We start from the raw sequence: 21,079 nt of genomic DNA, 5'->3' as shown, positions 1-21,079 counted from the left end.
AGGGGGGGGGTTCGATGGGTTCGACCGAACCCCCCCCAAATCGCTTTTTTTAATAATTTAACATATCTGACATTGATATCTGACATTATTATATTTAATCAACATAGAAATATATGCCCAATATCTCTGCAATCTATTTTGGAACCCCCCTTTTCAAAATCCTATGTACGCCCATGCCCTGCACCGAACAGGCAAATATAAAATGTGTGATTGGGTGGTATCCCCACCTCAAACTACGCCATTGCGTACGATGGGTTAACCCCTACAATACCACCACTGAGACCCATGTTTGATAACTACGCAGAGTTATGATAAATTGTGTACTGGTATTTCGAAATGCTTCATGCGATACCGGATCTTACATGGGTTACAGTCTACAATGAATTTTTCCATACGTCACGTGACTTCAGACAAGCCGACATGTTTGTCAATAAAAATTGGGATTTTCGTTTGAGAGCATTATTTTGAAGATTTTATCAACATTATGCACTTTTCAAATGTTATACTTTGTTTACTAGGAAAATAAATATTCTATAATCGAGATTGACAACTGTTAATAATGTAAGTATTTGACATTATCTTGCAAGACGGCTTTTTATCGGCTCGTTTTTTTTTAACGCTTCGTGACCTGTTGAGTGTTGTTGATCAAATGCCTGCTTCTGTTGATCAGTGTAGCGTGACGCTTGTGTTTACAATCGGTGATTTTTTTTATATTTAAACATTGTTACAACTAAAATTCCTCTTTTATTGTCTAAAACACTGCATGTCATTGTGTATTTACTATTTAGAAACTTGAGTTATTGTCATAAAATGTATTAAGAAATACGCGAACTGGTCGCCACCAAAAACCGGTCTGTTTTACTTTTAGTGTTTACAAATTACATATAAATTGGTGGGTTTTTTCAAGGAATCTGCACCCTGTGAACTCTTGACATCAAATACGTTTTTTGAATGAACAAAAACCTCCCCAAAACAAATTGCACAAATGAGGAAGAGAGAAGTAGGCATACAATATTTTTAACTGTAAGCAGACAGCATTTTTCAATGTAGCATTAGGCCAAACAAAATAAATTTCTGGTTTTCTGTGTCATCATTTTCTTTTTTTAATTTCCCTCGGCATGGCGTCAGTTTTTTGCAGGGTATTTTTTGCTGTGAGGTAAAACTGCATTTGGAGCCAAAATTCCATCACACATGAACTAAGGCGTGCATTCTGATTTTAATTTAAATATGCCCCTTATTTTGCTATCAATATACCCACATTTTCTGTGCAGTTCATGCTTTAAAAAACAAACAAAAAACCCTGCAGCAATTTTTGATCTGATCAGAGACAAACGTTTATTTTTTTGTGCCTTATATTAAATTATGTTTAATATTAAGTAAACCCCAATAAGCAATAGTTCTACACCGCTGTCATAGTTAACCTTTAATTTATAATTCACTTAAATGTTTTATAAATAAATAAAATAAAGTTCATATATGAATAGGTAAGTATTATTTTCGTGGGTTTTTGTAATTTGTAACTGATTAAAATTATGCAAAAAATCGAAAAAGTCACGTTTACATACAGGCATTTGTGGCCAGCTGTCCAGTATTTATGGCCGTTATTCCCGATCACAGTGGTTTTCTGACCAGAATGTTTTTAAAAAATGAACTACGATTCATATTGCAATATTTGGTGATTTTCGTTATATAGTATCAAATTAGCTGTCACAATCAGCTATCGATCCCTGAAAATGGCCGTGACGTGCTGCCATTGTTGTCAAGCAAAAATACTTGCTGAAAACAACTTTTTAAACTAAAAATTCCAAGCTATTTTTCACTGAAAAGCAACAAACTTAACGTGCTGTAAAGTAAACTGTTTTCTGTTAAGAATTTTTTTTTTCTGGTGAGTATCACGTGCAAAATGGCAGGAGATATGAATTGAGGAATGCACTATACAGTGTACAGTATGTCGACCGGCGTGCCATCGGACGAGATATCTCTCGCTTGCAGTAGTCAGAAGGTTAAGTCTCATCTGCAAAGTCATTGCATAAGAGGTTTGGTGCAGTCACTTGACACGTCACTCGTGAAAACCAATATTACAAATGGTATACAAAGTTCTCGTTTGTTGTTAAAGTCGCATGCCCTAGTTTCAGCCCGCGAAAATTAATTATAATTTTGGTTAATCTACAAAACTGTAACACACTTAGATCACGTTTTTATAAAATAGAGTGAAAAAGCAGGTTTTATATCATAAATACCATGGGAATCCCCGTGACCCAATTACTTGAAATAATTTTGAAAGTTAGTATTCTGATGTCACCGATGCCTGTCACGACAAATTTCCCAGAGTGCACACAGACTTGGGGTGCGTTCCTTTCATCTCTTTTGGGCATGTTCCAACTGTTCTGTCCTGGACAGCGAAAGGAATGTGTTTGGAATAGGAAGTTACTTTACCAACATGGGTGCTTCTGTTGAGGAAGTGGCTGCTGCAGCAATCATGATACTTTAATCAGAATAAGATGACAATGATAGTCAGTCACTGACCATGTTAACTATACTACAATGTTTGAAATAATAAATTTTATATAGGCCTATAAACCGCAATTAGCCTACATTTGCTATTCAGCACCGGGTACTAGTGGCTAACCTATTGTTATTAGCAGTTGGATGCACCATTTATTATTGTTGGTAGTAGTGGTAGTGGTAGTAGTAGTACAGTCTGTAGGAACCAGAGGTGGGCAGGCACTTCCCCTCCCCAGGAAGAAAATGTAAGGTTTTTTTTGTCCTCTATTTAAATAAAGGTAACAATATAGCTTGTGCCCCCCATCCCCCAAGGTTGTATCCCCACTCCAGATATTGTTAGCAAAATTATTGGTTTTAAGGGTTTGTAACGTTTTGTATTGAGATACTTACTTGTCTTAACTTTATTGTTAATGAAAATGTTCACAAACTGTGAAGAAAAACCTCACAAATGAACAACAAGCAAACAACAACAAATCAGATGTTGATTGCGCGAACCGTGCACAAGAAAACAAACCGAACCAAAATGATAACGGTCACATGGTATACCAACATCTGTGACGTTGAAACAGGAAGATCCCCTCTAAAAATAGATTAGACCTTGTCTGCTTAACGTTTTTTCTCTCAGATGCACGTGCATTTTTAAGAAATACGAAAAATGCATTTTGTGATATTACAAACACCAGGATTACCAAAAAACACTTCAGGTGAATGGAAATGTATATTCTAAATAATAAAATGTAAGTAAATTGCAATTTTATTTGTGAGAAAATGGATTTAATAGCGAAAAACAACGGCGTAATGGTTAACAACTAGGGCGTGTCCCTTTAAAAATAATTAATAACGCAATTATATGTCCTTAAAATATATTAATAAAGTCTTTCCAATAAAAGATTATTATTTTTCAAAATGACAGAAAAAGCAGCTGAGAAACATAGCATGGGCCGCTTATCTGCTGTTTAAAAACAGAGCTGTGACAGCAGCAGGGGGAAAACATTAAGTCACATGATTTGGGGCGTTGCCTACATTCAAGCATGCAGGAGAGTGAAAAGAGAAAAGAAGCTTGAAAGAAATGTGGTGATTTGAACAGTCAAACTTGAAAACCAAGACAGAATATTCCTATCACTATATATATATATATTATGCATGTACAAGGTTCTTGCATATCCTGGAAATCCTGGTGTGTCCTTGAATGTTGTGATTTTATAATCCAGGCGTGAAATGTCCTGGAAAAAGCATTAAATTTTATTGTGTCCTTGAAATTTAGGCCAAAAGTTCTGTGGGTTTTTTTTCTTCACATCTTTACTTTTGTTGTCCTCATAACCTGTATAATTTCAGACAACAATTTGTTATCTAAACATTCATTGATTGACCATTTCATGTCCTGGACAAATTTTAAAATGTCCTGGAAAAGTCCTCGAGTTTTATGTTTTTTTCCAGTGTAAGAACCCTGATATATATCTTCAATAATTTAATGTACATACTAATGAAAAGCTGGATCACCTACCAGTACCTTTGATACGAACTAGCGCCCCAAGTGGGCATAGCTAATTAGCTTAAAAATTCAAATGGAACAAAATTACACTTGTAAGCTTTCTGTGAATGGGACTTTTATTTTAAAGGTAGGGTCAACTCAAACAAGAGCCTTATGTGTTGGAAAAGATGCATACCCGGACCACCAACACATACTGACACTTTAACAAATGAAAAATGCGTAATTTTAGAGTTAATAAAAAAACATGATTATTCCTGCTAACTGGGGGCAGCCATTTTGTTTCTTTTTTGTGATGTCCGGTGGTATAGCTTGGGGCGAAGTGACATCAGCTCAGTCCATCTCCTCTATACACAGCGTAAACAAACACTCTAATTTACGACAAGGCGCTTCGCTTTCATCAACCTGACTTGTAAAACAACATAAATGACTTGACTGTATAATAAACTATTTAACTAAATATATTTCAGTTTGCATCAATAGAATGAAATGAAGTTACAGTATTTTTCTTTTTTAAAAAATCCAAAGAAAAAATGCATATTATTAGGCCTATTGCCTAGTATTGGTAGTGTACAAAAATGACCACTCACGATACCCAAGTGATACTTCTCTTTTCTTTGGGACGACTTAATTGGTCAGTTTTGTGATTTTAGATGGGAAAGTCTACTTAAGCAAGGGTTTTACAGAATTACTTACAGTAATAACGCAGGGTGGCTGGTAATGTCCCATTATGAATAGAGGGGTATCCGTGCGGTTATAACGCAATACCCTGTGATCTTAATAAAAGAGGCACGTCTTTTTAGTGTGTCTGGGGACCGTCTAAATATACACCTGCCAATCAGGAACCACAGGTACAGGCCATGGAAAGAAAAGACCAATTAACCAAGAAAACACTCCGATTATTATTTTAGTACATGGGTTAATTTATGTACAAAACATAATACAGTTATTTCAACACTTTGAGAATGGTGGTTTATTTTGTATTAAAAAATAATATATAATTGTTACTGGCTTACTGGGATGGCTATTATTACAGAACATTGCGATGTATTCGCAAAAATCAGGTATGTTTAGTTTCTTCAGTTCGAAGACTAATTCCTGACGTGACACGTTAGGTATTACGTAACCACCAGCTCGCCAGAGGGCGTATTCACTAGGATGGTACAAAATGGCTGCCTCCTTTAAGCGTGTTCCAGCTTCCATGGATGACATTACAATAAGCGGCATAGCTAGAAATGTTATCATGCCATGAATCTGATGATGTAGGTTTTGACCCATGCAATTAAGAAAATGACCATGGCAAAATAAAATGCTGCTCATGGAAAAATAGTGTCCATAGTATTTTTCACGACAATTTTACTGCTAACAATGTTCCAATTCTTGGTTTGTGTCCATGTAACTGTGAATGATGAGTTTATTATTTGTTTTGTTTGCCAATATGCTGTAAGATTAATGGTTTTGTCAACCACCTTATTGTTGTGATTGTATGTTAAGCCTGCTGTTGTGTACATACATGTATATTACTTTATTCTATTGGCACCGCATGCACCCGCTGTATGTATAGCCAAGAATGCTAATTTAAAAAAAAAGACAAGTGACAGTATAATACTGTTAATTAATACTTAGAGTTTAAGCTTGATGCTAAAAAGTAATTAAAAAATTTGATCGGGAAATCTGTAGCCAATTTCAAATAACAGAATTATTTTTTAAAATAGCTATATATGTACAAATGGTTTTTATATTAATTTGCATTTTGGCGATTTTGTAATGACATACATGTACCAGATTTCAACTTTAAATTGCTTTTGCCGATGTTATGAATGGCAGCTTAAACTATGCATAACTAATAACAGGCTACATACATGTGTATGTATCATAGACGTGTAAACTACCAGTCCATTACGGCATTAGGCTATTTACCACTATGCACATCCTAATATAGCAATATCTGTCTACCAGTCCATTACAGCATTAGGCTATTTACCACTGTGCACATCCTAATATGGTAATATCTGTCTACCAGTCCATTACGGCATTAGGCTATTTACCACTGCACATCCTAATATAGCAATATCTGTCTACCAGTCCATTACGGCATTAGGCTATTTACCACTGCACATCCTAATATAGCTATATCTGTCTACCAGTCCATTACGGCATTAGGCTATTTACCACTGTGCACATCCTAATATAGCAATATCTGTCTACCAGTCCATTACGGCATTAGGCTATTTACCACTGTGCACATCCTAATATAGCAATATCTGTCTACCAGTCCATTACGGCATTAGGCTATTTACCACTGTGCACATCCTAATATAACAATATCTGTCTACCAGTCCATTACGGCATTAGGCTATTTACCATTGTGCACATCCTAATATAACAATATGTCTACCAAAATATATTAGTTTGAATGAGAGTCTAGACTGACACACCACCTGTAAGGTCCGGCTAAAACAAGCATCAAAATATATTAGTAGCAATGAGAGTCTAGACTGGACACATCACCTGTACGGTCTGGCTAAAACAAATATCAAAATATATTAGTTTCAATGAGAGCATCTAGACTGGACGCACCAACGGTAAGGTCTGGCTAAAACCAAACAAAAGTTTTAATGAGAGTGTTTAGACTAGATGTGTGCGATGCAAAATGCATGCAGCCAGCCGCAATACAAGCATATATGGGGTGTATGCCAAAAATGCAAACCACATATATGCATGTATCAGACACAACAATCGGACCGCACACACACACACACACGCACGCACGCATGCACGCACATGCACTGCATCCAGTCTGTATGAGCTATGACAAGTGAAAATGAGATTTTAGGAGGTTATTACCATCTGCTACGAATGTCGTGTGACCTTTACAAACAAGTTGATGCACCACACATTAACTACTGATTGATGTTTTAGAGTTGTGTAGTGATCTCTATCACTTGCTTGGCAAATCACTACATGCTTCTCAACAAAGTATTCCCTGCTAATTACTTTGTTTAAATTCTTTTAGAAAATGGATTATACAAAGATTAAATTTGGAGTAGAGCTCATTGATGCTGCACTCCATCAACTTTCCTTTCTACGTGAAGTTGATCATTATCCCGCTCTATTTGATGGTCCTGTCGTCACTCAGGCGATATTCAGATATGAAAATCTGTGGCTTCCACTGGCTGCGAAACACCCCAAGGAACGCCTGGCAGCTCCTCTGGATATTGAGTGGATCTGGCATTGTCACATGCTGTCCCCGTTACTGTATCAGAAGGACTGCCATGTACTGGTGGGATGCATTATAGACCACAAGTTGATGAGCCACAGTGAGCGAAGTCAGGGTCTGGAGAAGGCTCGCAAATACTGGCAAGAGATGTATCCAAACGACCCATGGCAGATTGATTTACATGGAGAAAATGTCAACCCAAAGTATACGTCTACTCCACGGAAAATATACTACGATGTAGCAGCAGCTGTATCGAGACAGAAAGTTTTCTTCTACCAGGTGTCGTTGCCTCATTATGAAGACCACCATTTTCTGCAGTCAGGGGTGCTTCGTTACAAGAAATACCTTTACATGAAAAAGCAGAACCCAGGCCACTTCCTGGTTCCCTGCTATGACATTGACTTGGTTTGGCATTCACACCAGCTGCACCCTCTCATCTACAAGAAAGATACGGAAGATCTGCTTGGAAAGACATTCAACCATGATGATAGCGTCAACGACCGCAGTCCTGGATCCAAGCTAGCAACCGCTGATCTAGAAACAAGGGACGTCTGGAAGAATACGTTCAATGAAAGTTTCTCCATGTACGGGGCAATGTATCGAGGTGATCCTCCAGCAGGCAAACTGTACAAGATGGGTGCTGAAGATGTCTTTGCAGTGTCAACTAAACAGGCTACAGTCATCCTGGAGAAAGTCAAGATTGAGAATGTGCCTCAGACAATGAAACATTTCCGCTTGAATGTCTTGACGTCTGCAAATAACCGAGACGTGCAGAGTGTTGCTTCTTTCAAAAGTCCAAAACAGGAATGGCAAGGAAAATCCTTAGCCCATTTTGTCTTTGACACAAAGCTGGCTAACTGTCTAACATTTCGCCTGCAAGAGAAAACCGGTTTTGCATGTTTTGGAAGCAAGGTGAACATCGGAGAGAACCAGTACCAGTTGATGCCGATGGTGGAGACCCAGTCTAGCGGGAGCTTGGACCTGACGGGCAACCTCAGTCTGACCGGTGCTAACCAGACCAATGGGCTGAAGGTGACCTTCAACGGCTCACTCAGCCAGTCGCGGGTCGGTGCCTGCTTGCTGTTCCTGCAGCCAGGCATGTACGAAAACTGCGTGATGCCAGAGACCGTGGAGCAGCTGTGGGGTCCTGTGCCTCTACCACCACTGCAGCCTGGGCTTCAGAACAACTGTGAAGTCGCATCACACAAGTGAGTCTGTTTTTAGTTGACATATAAAATATACTATTTTTATCCCATTTCCACCTTTTGTTGCTCTCCTTTGCATTCCATGTTATTATTTCTTCCTCATCTGGCAGGAACTCCGATCTTTCAATTTCTGTTGCTATCCACATCCCTCGTCTCTCTCCTGCAAAAAGCACCTGTCACCTGTTATAGCTACCAATAAATCACAGGTCATGTTTCAAGAGAGATGTATGTATGATTGTCTCATCTCCTGTTTATCTCACAATTCATAAATCACAGGTCAATTTTCGAGAGAGAGAGATGTATGTATGGTTGTCTCATCTCCTGTTTATCTCAAAATTCACAAATCACAGGTCATGTTTCAAGAGAGAGATGTATGTATGATTGTCTCATCTCCTGTTTATCTCACAATTCATAAATCACAGGTCATGTTTCAAGAGAGAGATGTATGTATGATTATCTCATCTCCTGTTTATCTCTCAATTCATAAATCACAGGTCATGTTTGAAGAAAGAGGTGTATGTATGATTGTCTCATCTCCTGTTTATCTCACAATTCATAAATCACAGGTCATGTTGAGAGAGAGAGAGAGAGATGTATGTATGGTTGTCTCATCTCCTGTTTATCTCACAATTCATAAATCACAGGTCATGTTTCGAGAGAGAGAGATGTATGTATGATTGTCTCATCTCCTGTTTATCTCACAATTCATAAATCACAGGTTATGTTTGAAGAGAGAGATGGATGTATGATTGTCTCATCTCCTGTTTATCTCACAATTCATAAATCACAGGTCATGTTTCAAGAGAGAGATGGATGTATGATTCTCATCTCCTGTTTCTCACAATTCATAAATCACAGGTCATGTTTCAAGAGAGAGATGTATGTATGATTATCTCATATCCTGTTTATCTCACAATTCATAAATCACAGGTCATATTTCAAGAGAGAGATGGATGTATGATTGTCTCATCTCCTGTTTATCTCACAGTTCATAAATCACAGGTCATGTTTCAAGAGAGAGATGGATGTATGATTGTCTCATCTCCTGTTTATCACACAATTCATAAATCACAGGTCATGTTTCGAGAGAGAGAGATGTATGTATGATTGTCTCATCTCCTGTTTATCTCACAATTCATAAATCACAGGTCATGTTTCAAGAGAGAGATGTATGTATGATCGTCTCATCTCCTGTTTATCTCATAATTAATAAATCACAGGTCATGTTTCAAGAGAGAGATGGATGTGTGATTGTCTCATCTCCTGTTTATCTCACAATTCATAAATCACAGGTCATGTTTCAAGAGAGAGATGGATGTATGATTGTCTCATCTCCTGTTTATCTCATAATTCATAAATCAGTGACAGGTCATGTTTCAAGAGAGAGATGTATGTATGATTGTTTCGTTTATCTCATAATTCTGTTATATTTTAATTGCATAAAGCACTAAAATACATCTCGGAGGTCGTAATTTTCCATATACTGTCCCAAACCGTCCCCTCAACCAATATTGTCTTATTTGTAGCAGGACATATTTTTTCTGAGTGGGACATGTTTCTTTTAGCCTGCTACATTACAATAATAACAGCAGGTCGTATTGTACTCATTATTATGAACCCTTTGCTAATACTTGAAATAGCTTTTTAATTTTATCGCTTGATAATGGAATGAATACATCATGAAATTTAACCTCATAAATTTTATTTGGCAAACAAGAGCTTAAAGCCTGTAAATGTAGATGTTTAATTTTAGGGACTGGTATTTATTGGATATGTCCGCATATGAGAAAAGTGATGAATATTTCATAAGCTGCTGTTTTGCTGTGTTCTGTAGATTTGTCAACCACACGGGGCAGGTGATGTTCACATGCCGCATCATCCACAGTCTGCCGTTGTTACTGTCGGCGATCCATGTGTTCTACCATGACAAGATGGCCGCCGTCGCCCACCTCATTGGATCAGATCAGCTTCCTCTTCCTCCACTGGTGAGTCGGTTGTTTGGTTGTGGTGGTCACTGGAGGTCGACCATTTGGCTCTCAAAACCTGCAGCCCTACAGTTGCTATACCAAACACATGTCGGTGGGAAAGTGCATATAAAATTGTTCTTGTTATTCAGTAAGAGTAGCCAACATTTTTTCAGACTAAGTATCACAAGAGGCCAGATTTTAGTATTGCTTATTCAAGTCAGAATGGCGGGTGCTGGTTTTGGTGGTGGGGTGGGGGGGGGGGGTGTAGGGGTGGGGGGGGGTACGTTTGTTACATGAGTTACCATGAACTTTATTTTTACTTTATGTACACATTGTCATGTTCTTTCATAAAGTATGCATATGCAGCCGAGGTTTCAGCATTACTTTGAATTAGGTAAGTGTTAAACGGCTCCAGTGAGAACAAGTAATAGAATTAGACATGTTGAACTAAGTTATTGCATTGCTTTTATAATACCATATTTCAAAGCCTGACACCAGTAAAATTATATTAATCAGTGACTTAGTTTTATAGACTGATATGCAACACATGTTCAACAAAAGTGTCATACTGCAAGTAAAACACATAAAACTATGATGTGCATGACTGTTTTATATATTACACTGTAGCTTAAAAAGGCAGACAAGTGCGTGACTGTTTTTATGTGTTACACTGTAGCTAAAAAAGGCAGACAAGTGCGTGACTATTTTTTTATGTTACACTGTAGGTTAAAAAGGCAGACAAGTGTGACTGTTTTTATATATTACACTAGGTTAAAAAGGCAGACAAGTGCGTGACCTTGAATCCTCGGGCAGGTGAAAGAGCTGTCCTAATTAAAAACAATGCAGGTGACTGGGGGATTGTTGTAGGAAGGTGGACTGGTTTCAAACGTGGAATTCCTGGCATTAAAGGTACGTAAATCTACTTTAAGGAAAACAATACTAAAAATCGGATGTGTCATGTGAAATGTCAAGTCAGTACAGACCTAGAAATGTTCTTTAATTTCAGTGTATACATGCTTGAAATTTTTTTATTTGAAAATATCAATCTAATAATTAGAAAATAATTTGTTTTTAAAGAAATCTCATGAGTTCAGAAAATAAAATAAAAGGACGATAAATTATATTATATTCCTCTATATACATAGAAATATCATATATATATTTAAAAAAGGAGAAAACACATTGTAGATTTTTCGTAAAATGTGCAAACTACAATTGGACAATTTCTTCAGACTCAATTCATGGATGTGTCAGGATAACTCATTTGTAGTGAAAAAAGGTTTAGTACACGCATGAGTTTGCGTGTCATTTTTTATTTGTAAACTTCATTTTCATTGGGCTTCAATTTCCACTTTTGCTAAATAACAAACCAAAAAACCCCAAAACAAATCCTAAAACAACCCATTTCGTTGGGTACTAAAATTTGTGGATCTAAAAGTAATATAATAAATTTGTATTATATGTATCAAGGGCCCCAATTTGACGATCTCCCAACAGAAACAACAACAAATAAACAAACCAGTTCAATATATATATTTCACCAAAACTACAAACTTCTCCAAGGTTAGTTCAGAAATTATAGTTATATATAGTCATATTCAAACACTGGTAAATGCTGAATACAGTTCAGTTTATCACACTGAAATCCAGACCACAGTCTTTTCAAACTTCATATACTTGAACTTCACACCAGTTCACACCAGACACCAGTTCACACCAGACACCAGACCCCAGACCCCAGACCCCAGACCACAGAGTATTTTTAAACTCCGGATACTTGAAATCCACAAGTTACGGTCGTAGTCATCAACAGGGTCGCGGTCTCCAAACAAGGTCGATCAGTCCTTGCAACCATCACCAAGGTTAACACCACTTTGGTGTTCCACCATCCATCTCCATTGACTGAAACGGCAACACAAATACTGCTGGCAACCCTCAGAACCATACTACCAGCTTAGAACCAAAATACGACCCCAGTTGTTCATGGCAAACCCTTCCATAACACCAAGTTACCACGCCATGTCCACACACACGCCCATTGCCGCTCGTGCACAGTATGCCACACGATAGGTTCTACCCCGGCAATAACCCAAACCAGCACTTTTATCATGGTGACAACCAAAATGGAACAGTCCGCAGTCAAGCTTTGCCCGTGCAGATCAAACCATTACAAGTGCTACAGTATTTGACTGTGCATATAAAAAGGGACCATCTAAACACTGCCAATAAATACATAATATACACAATTTTATTACCCATATGGGCTCAAATATACGGGGTAATATTTTTTCGATCTCTGCACAGTGTGCAGATTGCTTCTACAGTCACTGATTGGCTGGCTTTAAAAAGACAAGATTTGATTGGCAATTACATACTGCCGGGACTACTTTTTGTTCATTCATGATTCCATTCAAAACTATTACTATATTGTAGGTCAAGACTACTACTATATTGTAGTCAAAAATTAATAAACAAAATATATGTACAAATGTTTAAAAATGTTTTTATTTTATTATTTTGACTGGGTTTTTTTGGAACTATTCTTTGGTGGATACTGTTGGGTGTGCACCGGTAACGGCGCGTATGAATATATTGTTATGGCTGGTAGAGCTTGTTAGTTGTTACAGCAGCGAGAACGTACATATACTTTTAAAATCGTTAAAGATTGACAATGAGTAATAAAGAGAATAACCAACTCACTACGAGGAATTACGGATTATCTGTCCCTCGTGAATTAATGCTGTAAAACCCTCGCCAAAGGCTCGGGTTTACAACATTAATTCACTCGGGACAGATAATCCGTAATTCCTCGTAGCTCGTTAGTTATTCTCTAAATCTACACCCCATTAACATTTATACAAGATAACATATTTACAATAAAATATGGTTGTGACAGTATCCATCAGGGATAGGGGAAGATTAAATTGTCAATTGGTCCCGCTTGATGTCATCATTAACGGGGGGGGGGGGGGGAAGAGGGGGGAAAAGAAAGGAATAAAAAAAAAACACTTTTTTATCACATCAGTGAAAAGAAAACACCCCACAAATTGTATATATTTTACATAATGGAATAAATAATATAAAAAAGGAATAAAAGTTATGAATTTAAATCTCATATATGTATAAAAAGTACGAGTATTCAGTACTGCGTCTTGAAAATTAATAAAAGATGGCACCGTTGAAGCGTTTAACCGCCTGAGCTAGCACATGTTTAGACAAAGAGATTAATAACATCATCACTGATTGGACGAAATTTTACCTCTACTGGCTCTTGTGATGATGATGATAACTAGTTTAACGTGCCCATATACCACTAGGGTTTCGAACACGCCCATCCCGAGTCCGACCTCCGATAAGATCGGTGGCCTGACTCAGGATGGGGGGTGGGGGGGGGGGGGTTGAAACTGGTCGCAGAATTTTGAAAATAGCAATTAATAAAGACGTTAATAGATAAAAAAATAAAAAGGTTACATGCCAAAAATAAAAAAGAATTGACTGCTCGGTTGAATATTTATATAATTTGGAGCATTTTAGAAGGACAGTCCAAAATTAAATAAGAGAAAGAAGAGAGGATCGGACTATTTAATAATATTTTTAAAAAAGAAGTAATTTCGACATAAAATTTTAAAAGTTTAAAGTCCGATCGATATGTCCACGCGAGTGGCCTCGTTAAGGCCGTTTGGGTGCACAGCATCTACGGGGAGGTGATGATGTTCCTCTCCTCAAAGTGAGGCACCAGTCTCCTGTAGCTGTGGGTGCTAAGGCAGTGGACCATCTGTGGGTACTGGGCGCCGGTGACGATCTTCATGATTCTGTGGATGGTGTTGTTATCCATGTCATGGCTGAGGAATCCCTGTCAGTAAAGATCATCCCGGCGTGACGTCACTACTATAGCTTCCACTCCCCATAGTTTGACCGTGTAGATGGCGACCTGGTGGCCATCGGGAAACGTCTTGAAGTTTTCTTCGTGGACCCCGCCTGGCAGTCTGTCGGGGTCCGTGATGTCTCCCACCAAGTACTTAGAGTACTGGCCTTTGATCTTCCACGCTGCCACTCTCCAGTCACCCGAAGAGGAAGTAGAAGGTCGCGTCTTGGCTGGTTGGTCCCCCGGGGGGGGGGTCACGGCCTTCCTCTTGACAGCCCCAACATCCAGAGTCGCCGTCGCGGGGTCCCCCGTGGATGGGGGTCTCGACGCAGACGAACGACAAGCGGGAACAGGTGACGCTGGTCGCAGTGCACTGGTTGGCTGCTCCACTTCCCGCATCTGAACAGTCGGTCCAGCTGGTTGGCGCCACTGACGGGACCGCCACTGGAGGTTGAGCCGCCAGCTTTGTCCCTGCCTGAGCCGCCCCTGGAGCACGTTTCCTCTTCCTAGTTCCCTTCCTCTTGGCTGTAGCCGCGTCGCCATACACCAAGGTCACAGTTGCCCGTGACCCGGTGTATGCGACGCGGTACTCCAACAGCGATCCATAACTAGCGATCAGTCCCCCCAGGTGGGGGGGGGGGGGGGTAAGTTGAGAGCGCATGAAACCACGTCTAACTTCATCGCTGGCCAAACTGAGAGTCTTGAGAGGCTCTTGAGATAACCAGTACATGTAGCTGTTCTGCTTACTCCCACTTGTTAAAAAAAAAGTGGAAACCTTTTGTTAACTTTAAAATCCTTTATAATTATTGGATAGACTACATTGAACAGTCAACAATAAATACATTTATTGATTATTTCAGTATATTTTATGCTATTTCAAGCAGTTTGTATTGCACAAAAGTCTCTTGCTTCGGACTGGGACACTCGACCCGACCCGACAAAGCTCCGTACATAGGTGTTGACAGGTGTTTATTGTAACCAGTTGCAAACTCTGGGTCCTTTGTTTTAATTGGAGTGTAATGCCTTGATGGCTCTCTCACCAAGAATGGTGTTATTGTTAACGTCTGTTTTATCTCTTGACTGGCTCAGCAACTTTGACAAAATTAATGTCTAGCCTAGTTGCTGTGGATTGACACTACTGTAGGTCCGACTTCAGTGACTGACGCTATATACTTAGGCAGACTTTAAAATCACAGACGTCTGAAACACAAGCTATACTGACCACTATTTATTTATTATTTTAAATCATGCATGAGATACCGATGTCTGGCAGGCCGGTCCACTTGACGGATAAGAATTTGTTCCAATAATAGAAATGGACAGGTGCTTCGGACCGACAAGAATGACAAAAGTGGGACCGGCAAACACACGTTTTTAAAAAATAATTTCGGTCTCAGAGATCTCAGAGATCGAGAATCGGTCCCAGACCGGGAGAAAAGGACTTTTCCCCACCCCTGGTATCCATGTATTATATTTTCATTGTATTCTTAAATTAGTTGACTGCACTAATCCATGAATTACATGAAAATGATACCTCCATGAACAAAAGATACAAGCATTTTACAGTATGTTAAATTGTTATACACAATGTCATGTAGTTGTCAAATATAGTTCTTGATGATGAAAATTAGCTTTACAAAAAGTCATTGCAACTGTATGCTTGCTTATAACTGAGATTTCCCATTTAGATACTGTAAAATACTTTATTTTCGTCAGATAAAATTTTCGCGATTTAATGAAAATGGGTCTGTTCCCGAGCATTTATTTTCACGAATCCCCCATCCCTTCCCCCAGTAAAAAACCTGAAGTACTGATACTGATATTGTTTACAAAATACTATAAGCTTTCACAAGGTGCCTAGGCTACACTGTGTGCTTTTTCGTAATCTTCAAATTTGTTATAAAAAACGAACCTGAAAACAAAACAAAATTTGAAGGCGTGATGCTAACTCAAGTTTGATTTAAACTTTATTACTGTCAAAATACTTGGTTTGTGATTGACCAAAAGGCACAACATTTAATGTGAAGACCCAATATGTACTACGAGTATAAATTTGCTGTACAAGCCCACCCCGGATTTTGTTCACGTCCACATCTTAACATACAGTGATGTTTACTTCTGTTTTCTAAACACGTGTGTTTCTTTTATCATAAGCACTTATAAAAAAACCACCATACAAAACATAGTATCGTTTATTATCTTATAATATATTGTTTGTTTGTTTTTTTATTTAAAGTTTTAAGTCTTGCATTGTTATAACTAGTCCTGTGTAACGGAAACTAATGAGGTCTCGGGTCTGATTGAACGAGACTACTTTTTTTTCTTTCTTTTTTTCAATACCCAATTTTCGTCGACCTTTAATTTCGCGTGGAATTTTTCAAGAATTTTATAAAAAGGCGAAAATACATTTCATGCGAAAATAAAATATTTTACAGTACTGGTTTCAGTCCATCTGAAGAACAGTTTTCCTTTGTTTTTCATGTGACCAGGAACTCGTCAGAAGAAAGGTAAACGCGGTGTTCCCGGCAGCCCAGGCTATCTGTCCATCAAGCTGTTCAAGCTGTCGACCCGCAGCTGGCAGGACCTGGGTATGGTGGGCTACCTGTCGAACTCGTTCAACTTCTCGCTGGAGGCGGTCAACGTGGACCTGAAGAAGGGCACGATCCAGCTGAACCCCGGCTGTACCGAGATGGCCGAGAACCTCGCACTCACCTTCTCCGTCGCCCTCCTCCACGTGCTCTGCCAGCCCAGACCCAAAGACTGGAAACCGGGCGACCCTGTTCAGAAGGTGTCGGTGACGCGCGGGAGTCGGGCCGTGGCTGCGTGTCCCTCCAACGACATGGCTTTCATCATGGCCGCTGGCTTCATCGTCATGACACCCTCCAACTTCTACATCCACAACACCTACGGCATGAACGCATGCGCCGGCTGTGGTGGCGGTGGGATGGGCGATGTTGACGGCATCGACACTGGGGTGGACGCAGACCCCGGGGGTGACGGAGCAGATCTCGGGGGTGGTGGGGAAGGAGATGCGGGTGACGCAGGGGGTGATGGTGGTGGGGATGGCGGTGGGGGTGCTTGTGGTGGGTGTGGCGGGTGTGGAGGATGTGGTGGTGGGTGTGGAGGAGGAGGGGGTGGCTGTGGGGGAGGAGGTGGAGGATGTGGAGGTGGAGGATGTGGTGGCGGTTGTGGAGGAGGGTGTGGGGGAGGGTGTGGTGGGTAGATGAAAGGAAGGCAGAAGTGAAGAGCTTGCTAATCCATGAAGTCTGTTTTGTGTTCAAATCGCAATTCAACGTGTCTTGACAGAGCAATGAAGTCGACTGTTAGTTACTTTAACAAAAATGGTAATTTATGGAGACAATGATACATGTAGCTACTTTTAAAACTATATGCAAATATAATGTATTCCTCTTATTGTTCAGACTTCTCATGTTGGCTGTAACTCGTGAGATTTTCACTTGGACCCGTGTAACTAAATAGGGTGCTTTGCATTTGTTCAAACTATAAACAAATAAACCCCTGCAGTTGCCCCCGGCAATCGGCAGTGGCGTGGAGATTGCCGTGGAGTTTTTCATTCTCCACAGCACCTTTTTGCCTTGGACTATATTCCGTTCTGTTTTCGATTGCATGTTTGTTTGCTGTGGACATTTTATTAATTGCAGGGGTTGCAAACTGGAAACATAACATGCAATTGATCTTTTAGGCTCTTTGTTTTATTTTGGTTTGTTTTTGGTTTTTCACATTTCATACATTAATTTTTTCAAGTCTTGTCATGGGAGAATCGTCAGTGCAGATTTATTAATTAACAATTGTATTGAAGTATTATTACAACGTACTGCTGTATATTTTATTACATTACTGATATTTAATGTGCATTCATAGCCTTAATATATAATGTTTAAACACACTGTTGTATTATACAGTGGCATGTCGTAGTTAGTGGACATAGTGTAACACACTGATTGTTATAGTGTATGTGTTGCTCAAATACCATATTGTATAAACTTTGGATGTTTTTTCTTTATTACCAATCTGTTAGTTTTATTCTATTCATTTGATATTTAGTATGATTTTGCATGAGTTCAAAAACATGTGACACTTATGACATAAATATCTGTGTATTCATCTTTACAAACAAAAACCAAATATGAAAATAATGGGGAAATGGGTCTCTCATATTAATGTGTGTCGTATTATGAATGTTTCTCAGAAAAATAACTATGAAGTTACATTAATGGTATACGTTATGTCGCATAAATTATTGTTTGCCTTTATTGGCTCAATGAAACTATTTTGTACATGTCACAAGCACATCACGTTGTATATTGTTCATTGATATTCTCAGAGAAACAATAAGAGAAATTTGGCATTGTAGACTAAATTCCAGTGACTGTTAGCACCATAATAGTATAAAGATTTAATGCCGGTAATACTGTTAACTTATGACACTGGATGATGGTCTTGGTGCAATCCTACGTTCCTGTTAGTGCTGGTATGATCCTGTAATTTTTTTATTAGTTTAATTGTTTAATTTTGCATTTGATACATTTTTGTTTTTGTTTTGTTTTTGTTTTTTTACAAAAAGGAATGCAATATATATTCAGGTTTATTGTGATTGAACTAGTGGAGAATGTTAAATGCATAAACGTACAGAGTTGAGCTGTAGGGAAAGTGTTCTCGGGTCCCGCCCACTCCTTGGAGCCACGCCTACTCCTTGTGTCCCTCCCACTCCTTGGATCCACACCTACTCCTTGTGTCCCGCCCACTCCTTGGATCCACGCCTACTCCTTGTGTCCCGCCCACTCCTTTGATCCACGCCTACTCCTTGTGTCCCGCCCACTCCCCAGGTCCCCGGTCACTCCTTGGGTCCCCGGCTACTCCCTGAGTCCCCACCCACTCCTCTGGTTACCCACTCAATCCTCTGGTTACCCACCCACTCCTTGGGTCCCCACCTACTCCTTGCGTCCCCACCTACTCCTTGTGTCCCGCCAACTCCTTGGATCTACGCCTACTCCCCCACCATGGAACCGTGGACTGGCGATGCCAGAACATGGATCCATGGCGGGCGTGCCTGAACCGTTCTGGATAGGGGCACGAGAAAATAGTTCCGATTCCGATTCCACGCCTACTCCTCGGGTCCCCGGCTACTCCCTGGGTCCCCACCCACTCCTCTGGTTACCCACCCACTCCTTGGGTCCCTGCCCACTCCTCTGGTTACCCACCCACTCCATGGGTCCCTGCCCACTCCTCTGGTTACCCACCCACTCCTTGGGTCCCCGCCTACTCCTTGGGTCCCCACCTACTCCTTGGGTCCCCACCCACTCTTTATGGCATGCCTACTCCTTGGGTCCCCGCGTTCTTTCCAGTTTAATGCTCTGATGTATGGCATGGCTGAATTGAAATAGTTTATAATGCAGTTAATTTTAAAGATACTTTGTATGTTGTTTAATTTACAGCTGAAAGCACGTTGCAGCCAGGGTGCCAGATTGTAATTAATATTGTATTTTGTTGTTAATTCTGTTGCTGGAAAATCAAAGGTATGCATGTAGCCTTGTCATGATTACATGTGTGCACAAATACGTATTTTCATCATATTGAAATAATGCTTAGCTATAATTTGGATGTATTGTTATTTTGTGACAAGTGATGGATGGAAATAACATGAAGTTGAGTTTGGTAGAAGTGTTTTTGTTTCAATATATTTATTTGTGAAAGATGATGGCTAGTAAACATTTTTTATCAATAACTGTAAAACAAAATACTTACTGGTAGTGTCACTTATTTCTTTCTTTCTTTTTAATTAAAAAAATAATAATAATAAGCATAAGAAAAACCTACTAGAATCTGGTAATTCTTATATTAGTGCATAATGTACTTGGAAAACAATTACAACTACATTTATGAAGTTTAAAATATGAGGCCCAGCAAGCCAAATAATCTTGTTTGTTGTAGACATACATTTTAAAATTAGGAATAATGTGTTACTATAAATGGCAGATATTTTTATAATTTAACAGTTGTTCACGGTGTGTTTAGATGTTATTGAATTTACACTATAACAGAACCTGGTTTAATATTACATTTGTGCTGCTTTGTTGCCTAATATATAATAGACCTATTGAGTTGTAAGATGGTTTGATGGTTAGCACATTGAGTTACTGAGTTGTAAGATGGCTTGATGGTTAGCACATTGTGTTACTGAGTTGTAAGATGGCTTGATGGTTAGCACATTGTGTTACTGAGTTGTAAGATGGTTTGATGGTTAGCACATTGAGTTACTGAGTTGTAAGATGGTTTGATGGTTAGCACATTGTGTTACTGAGTTGTAAGATGGCTTGATGGTTAGCACATTGTGTTACTGAGTTGTAAGATGGCTTGATGGTTAGCACATTGAGTTACTGAGTTGTAAGATGGCTTGATGGTTAGCACATTGTGTTACTGAGTTGTAAGATGGCTTGATGGTTAGCACATTGAGTTACTGAGTTGTAAGATGGCTTGATGGTTAGCACATTGTGTTACTGAGTTGTAAGGTGGCTTGATGGTTAGCACATTGAGTTACTGAGTTGTAAGATGGCTTGATGGTTAGAACATTGAGTTACTGAGTTGTAAGATGGTTTAGAACATTGAGTTACTGATTTGTAAGATGGCTTGATGGTTAGAACATTGAGTTACTGAGTTGTAAGATGGTTTGATGGTTAGCACATTGAGTTACTGAGTTGTAAGATGGTTTGATGGTTAGAACATTGAGTTTGCATGTATACCTGTTTTATTGTATGCATTGTAAAAGTAACAACCTACTTTAAAGAAAATATTGACTTTTGTAATGAA

General features: G+C 39.2%; 2 protein-coding genes across 2 annotated transcripts; both read left to right on the top strand.

The window, feature by feature from the left end:
• Positions 1-422: 422 nt before the first annotated feature.
• On the top strand, positions 423-19,927 carry LOC121369388. The gene is made up of 5 exons (XM_041494456.1): positions 423-561; positions 7,011-8,422; positions 10,254-10,404; positions 11,157-11,295; positions 16,741-19,927. The coding sequence occupies exons 2-5, from the start codon at positions 7,014-7,016 to the stop codon at positions 17,472-17,474; spliced, it is 2,433 nt and encodes an 810-aa protein (XP_041350390.1). The 5' UTR covers positions 423-561; positions 7,011-7,013; the 3' UTR covers positions 17,475-19,927.
• Positions 17,681-19,630, top strand: LOC121368952 (extensin-like). Its single transcript, XM_041493717.1, has 2 exons — positions 17,681-17,696; positions 18,918-19,630. The coding sequence occupies exons 1-2, from the start codon at positions 17,681-17,683 to the stop codon at positions 19,628-19,630; spliced, it is 729 nt and encodes a 242-aa protein (XP_041349651.1).
• Positions 19,928-21,079: the final 1,152 nt, after the last annotated feature.

This window comes from Gigantopelta aegis, chromosome 3 (genome assembly GCF_016097555.1).
Source record: "Gigantopelta aegis isolate Gae_Host chromosome 3, Gae_host_genome, whole genome shotgun sequence".
Lineage (NCBI taxonomy): Eukaryota > Metazoa > Mollusca > Gastropoda > Neomphalida > Peltospiridae > Gigantopelta > Gigantopelta aegis.
Note: the sequence above shows the minus strand (reverse complement) of the source record. Positions and strands in the feature narration are given on the sequence as shown.

Coding starts and splice junctions, on each gene's coding strand:
- LOC121369388 (XM_041494456.1), top strand. CDS start 7,014: ATGGATTATACAAAGATTAAATTTGGAGTAGAGCTCATTGATGCTGCA. Junction 8,423..10,253: donor TGTGAAGTCGCATCACACAA/GTGAGTCTGTTT, acceptor TGTGTTCTGTAG/ATTTGTCAACCACACGGGGC. Junction 10,405..11,156: donor AGCTTCCTCTTCCTCCACTG/GTGAGTCGGTTG, acceptor ATATTACACTAG/GTTAAAAAGGCAGACAAGTG.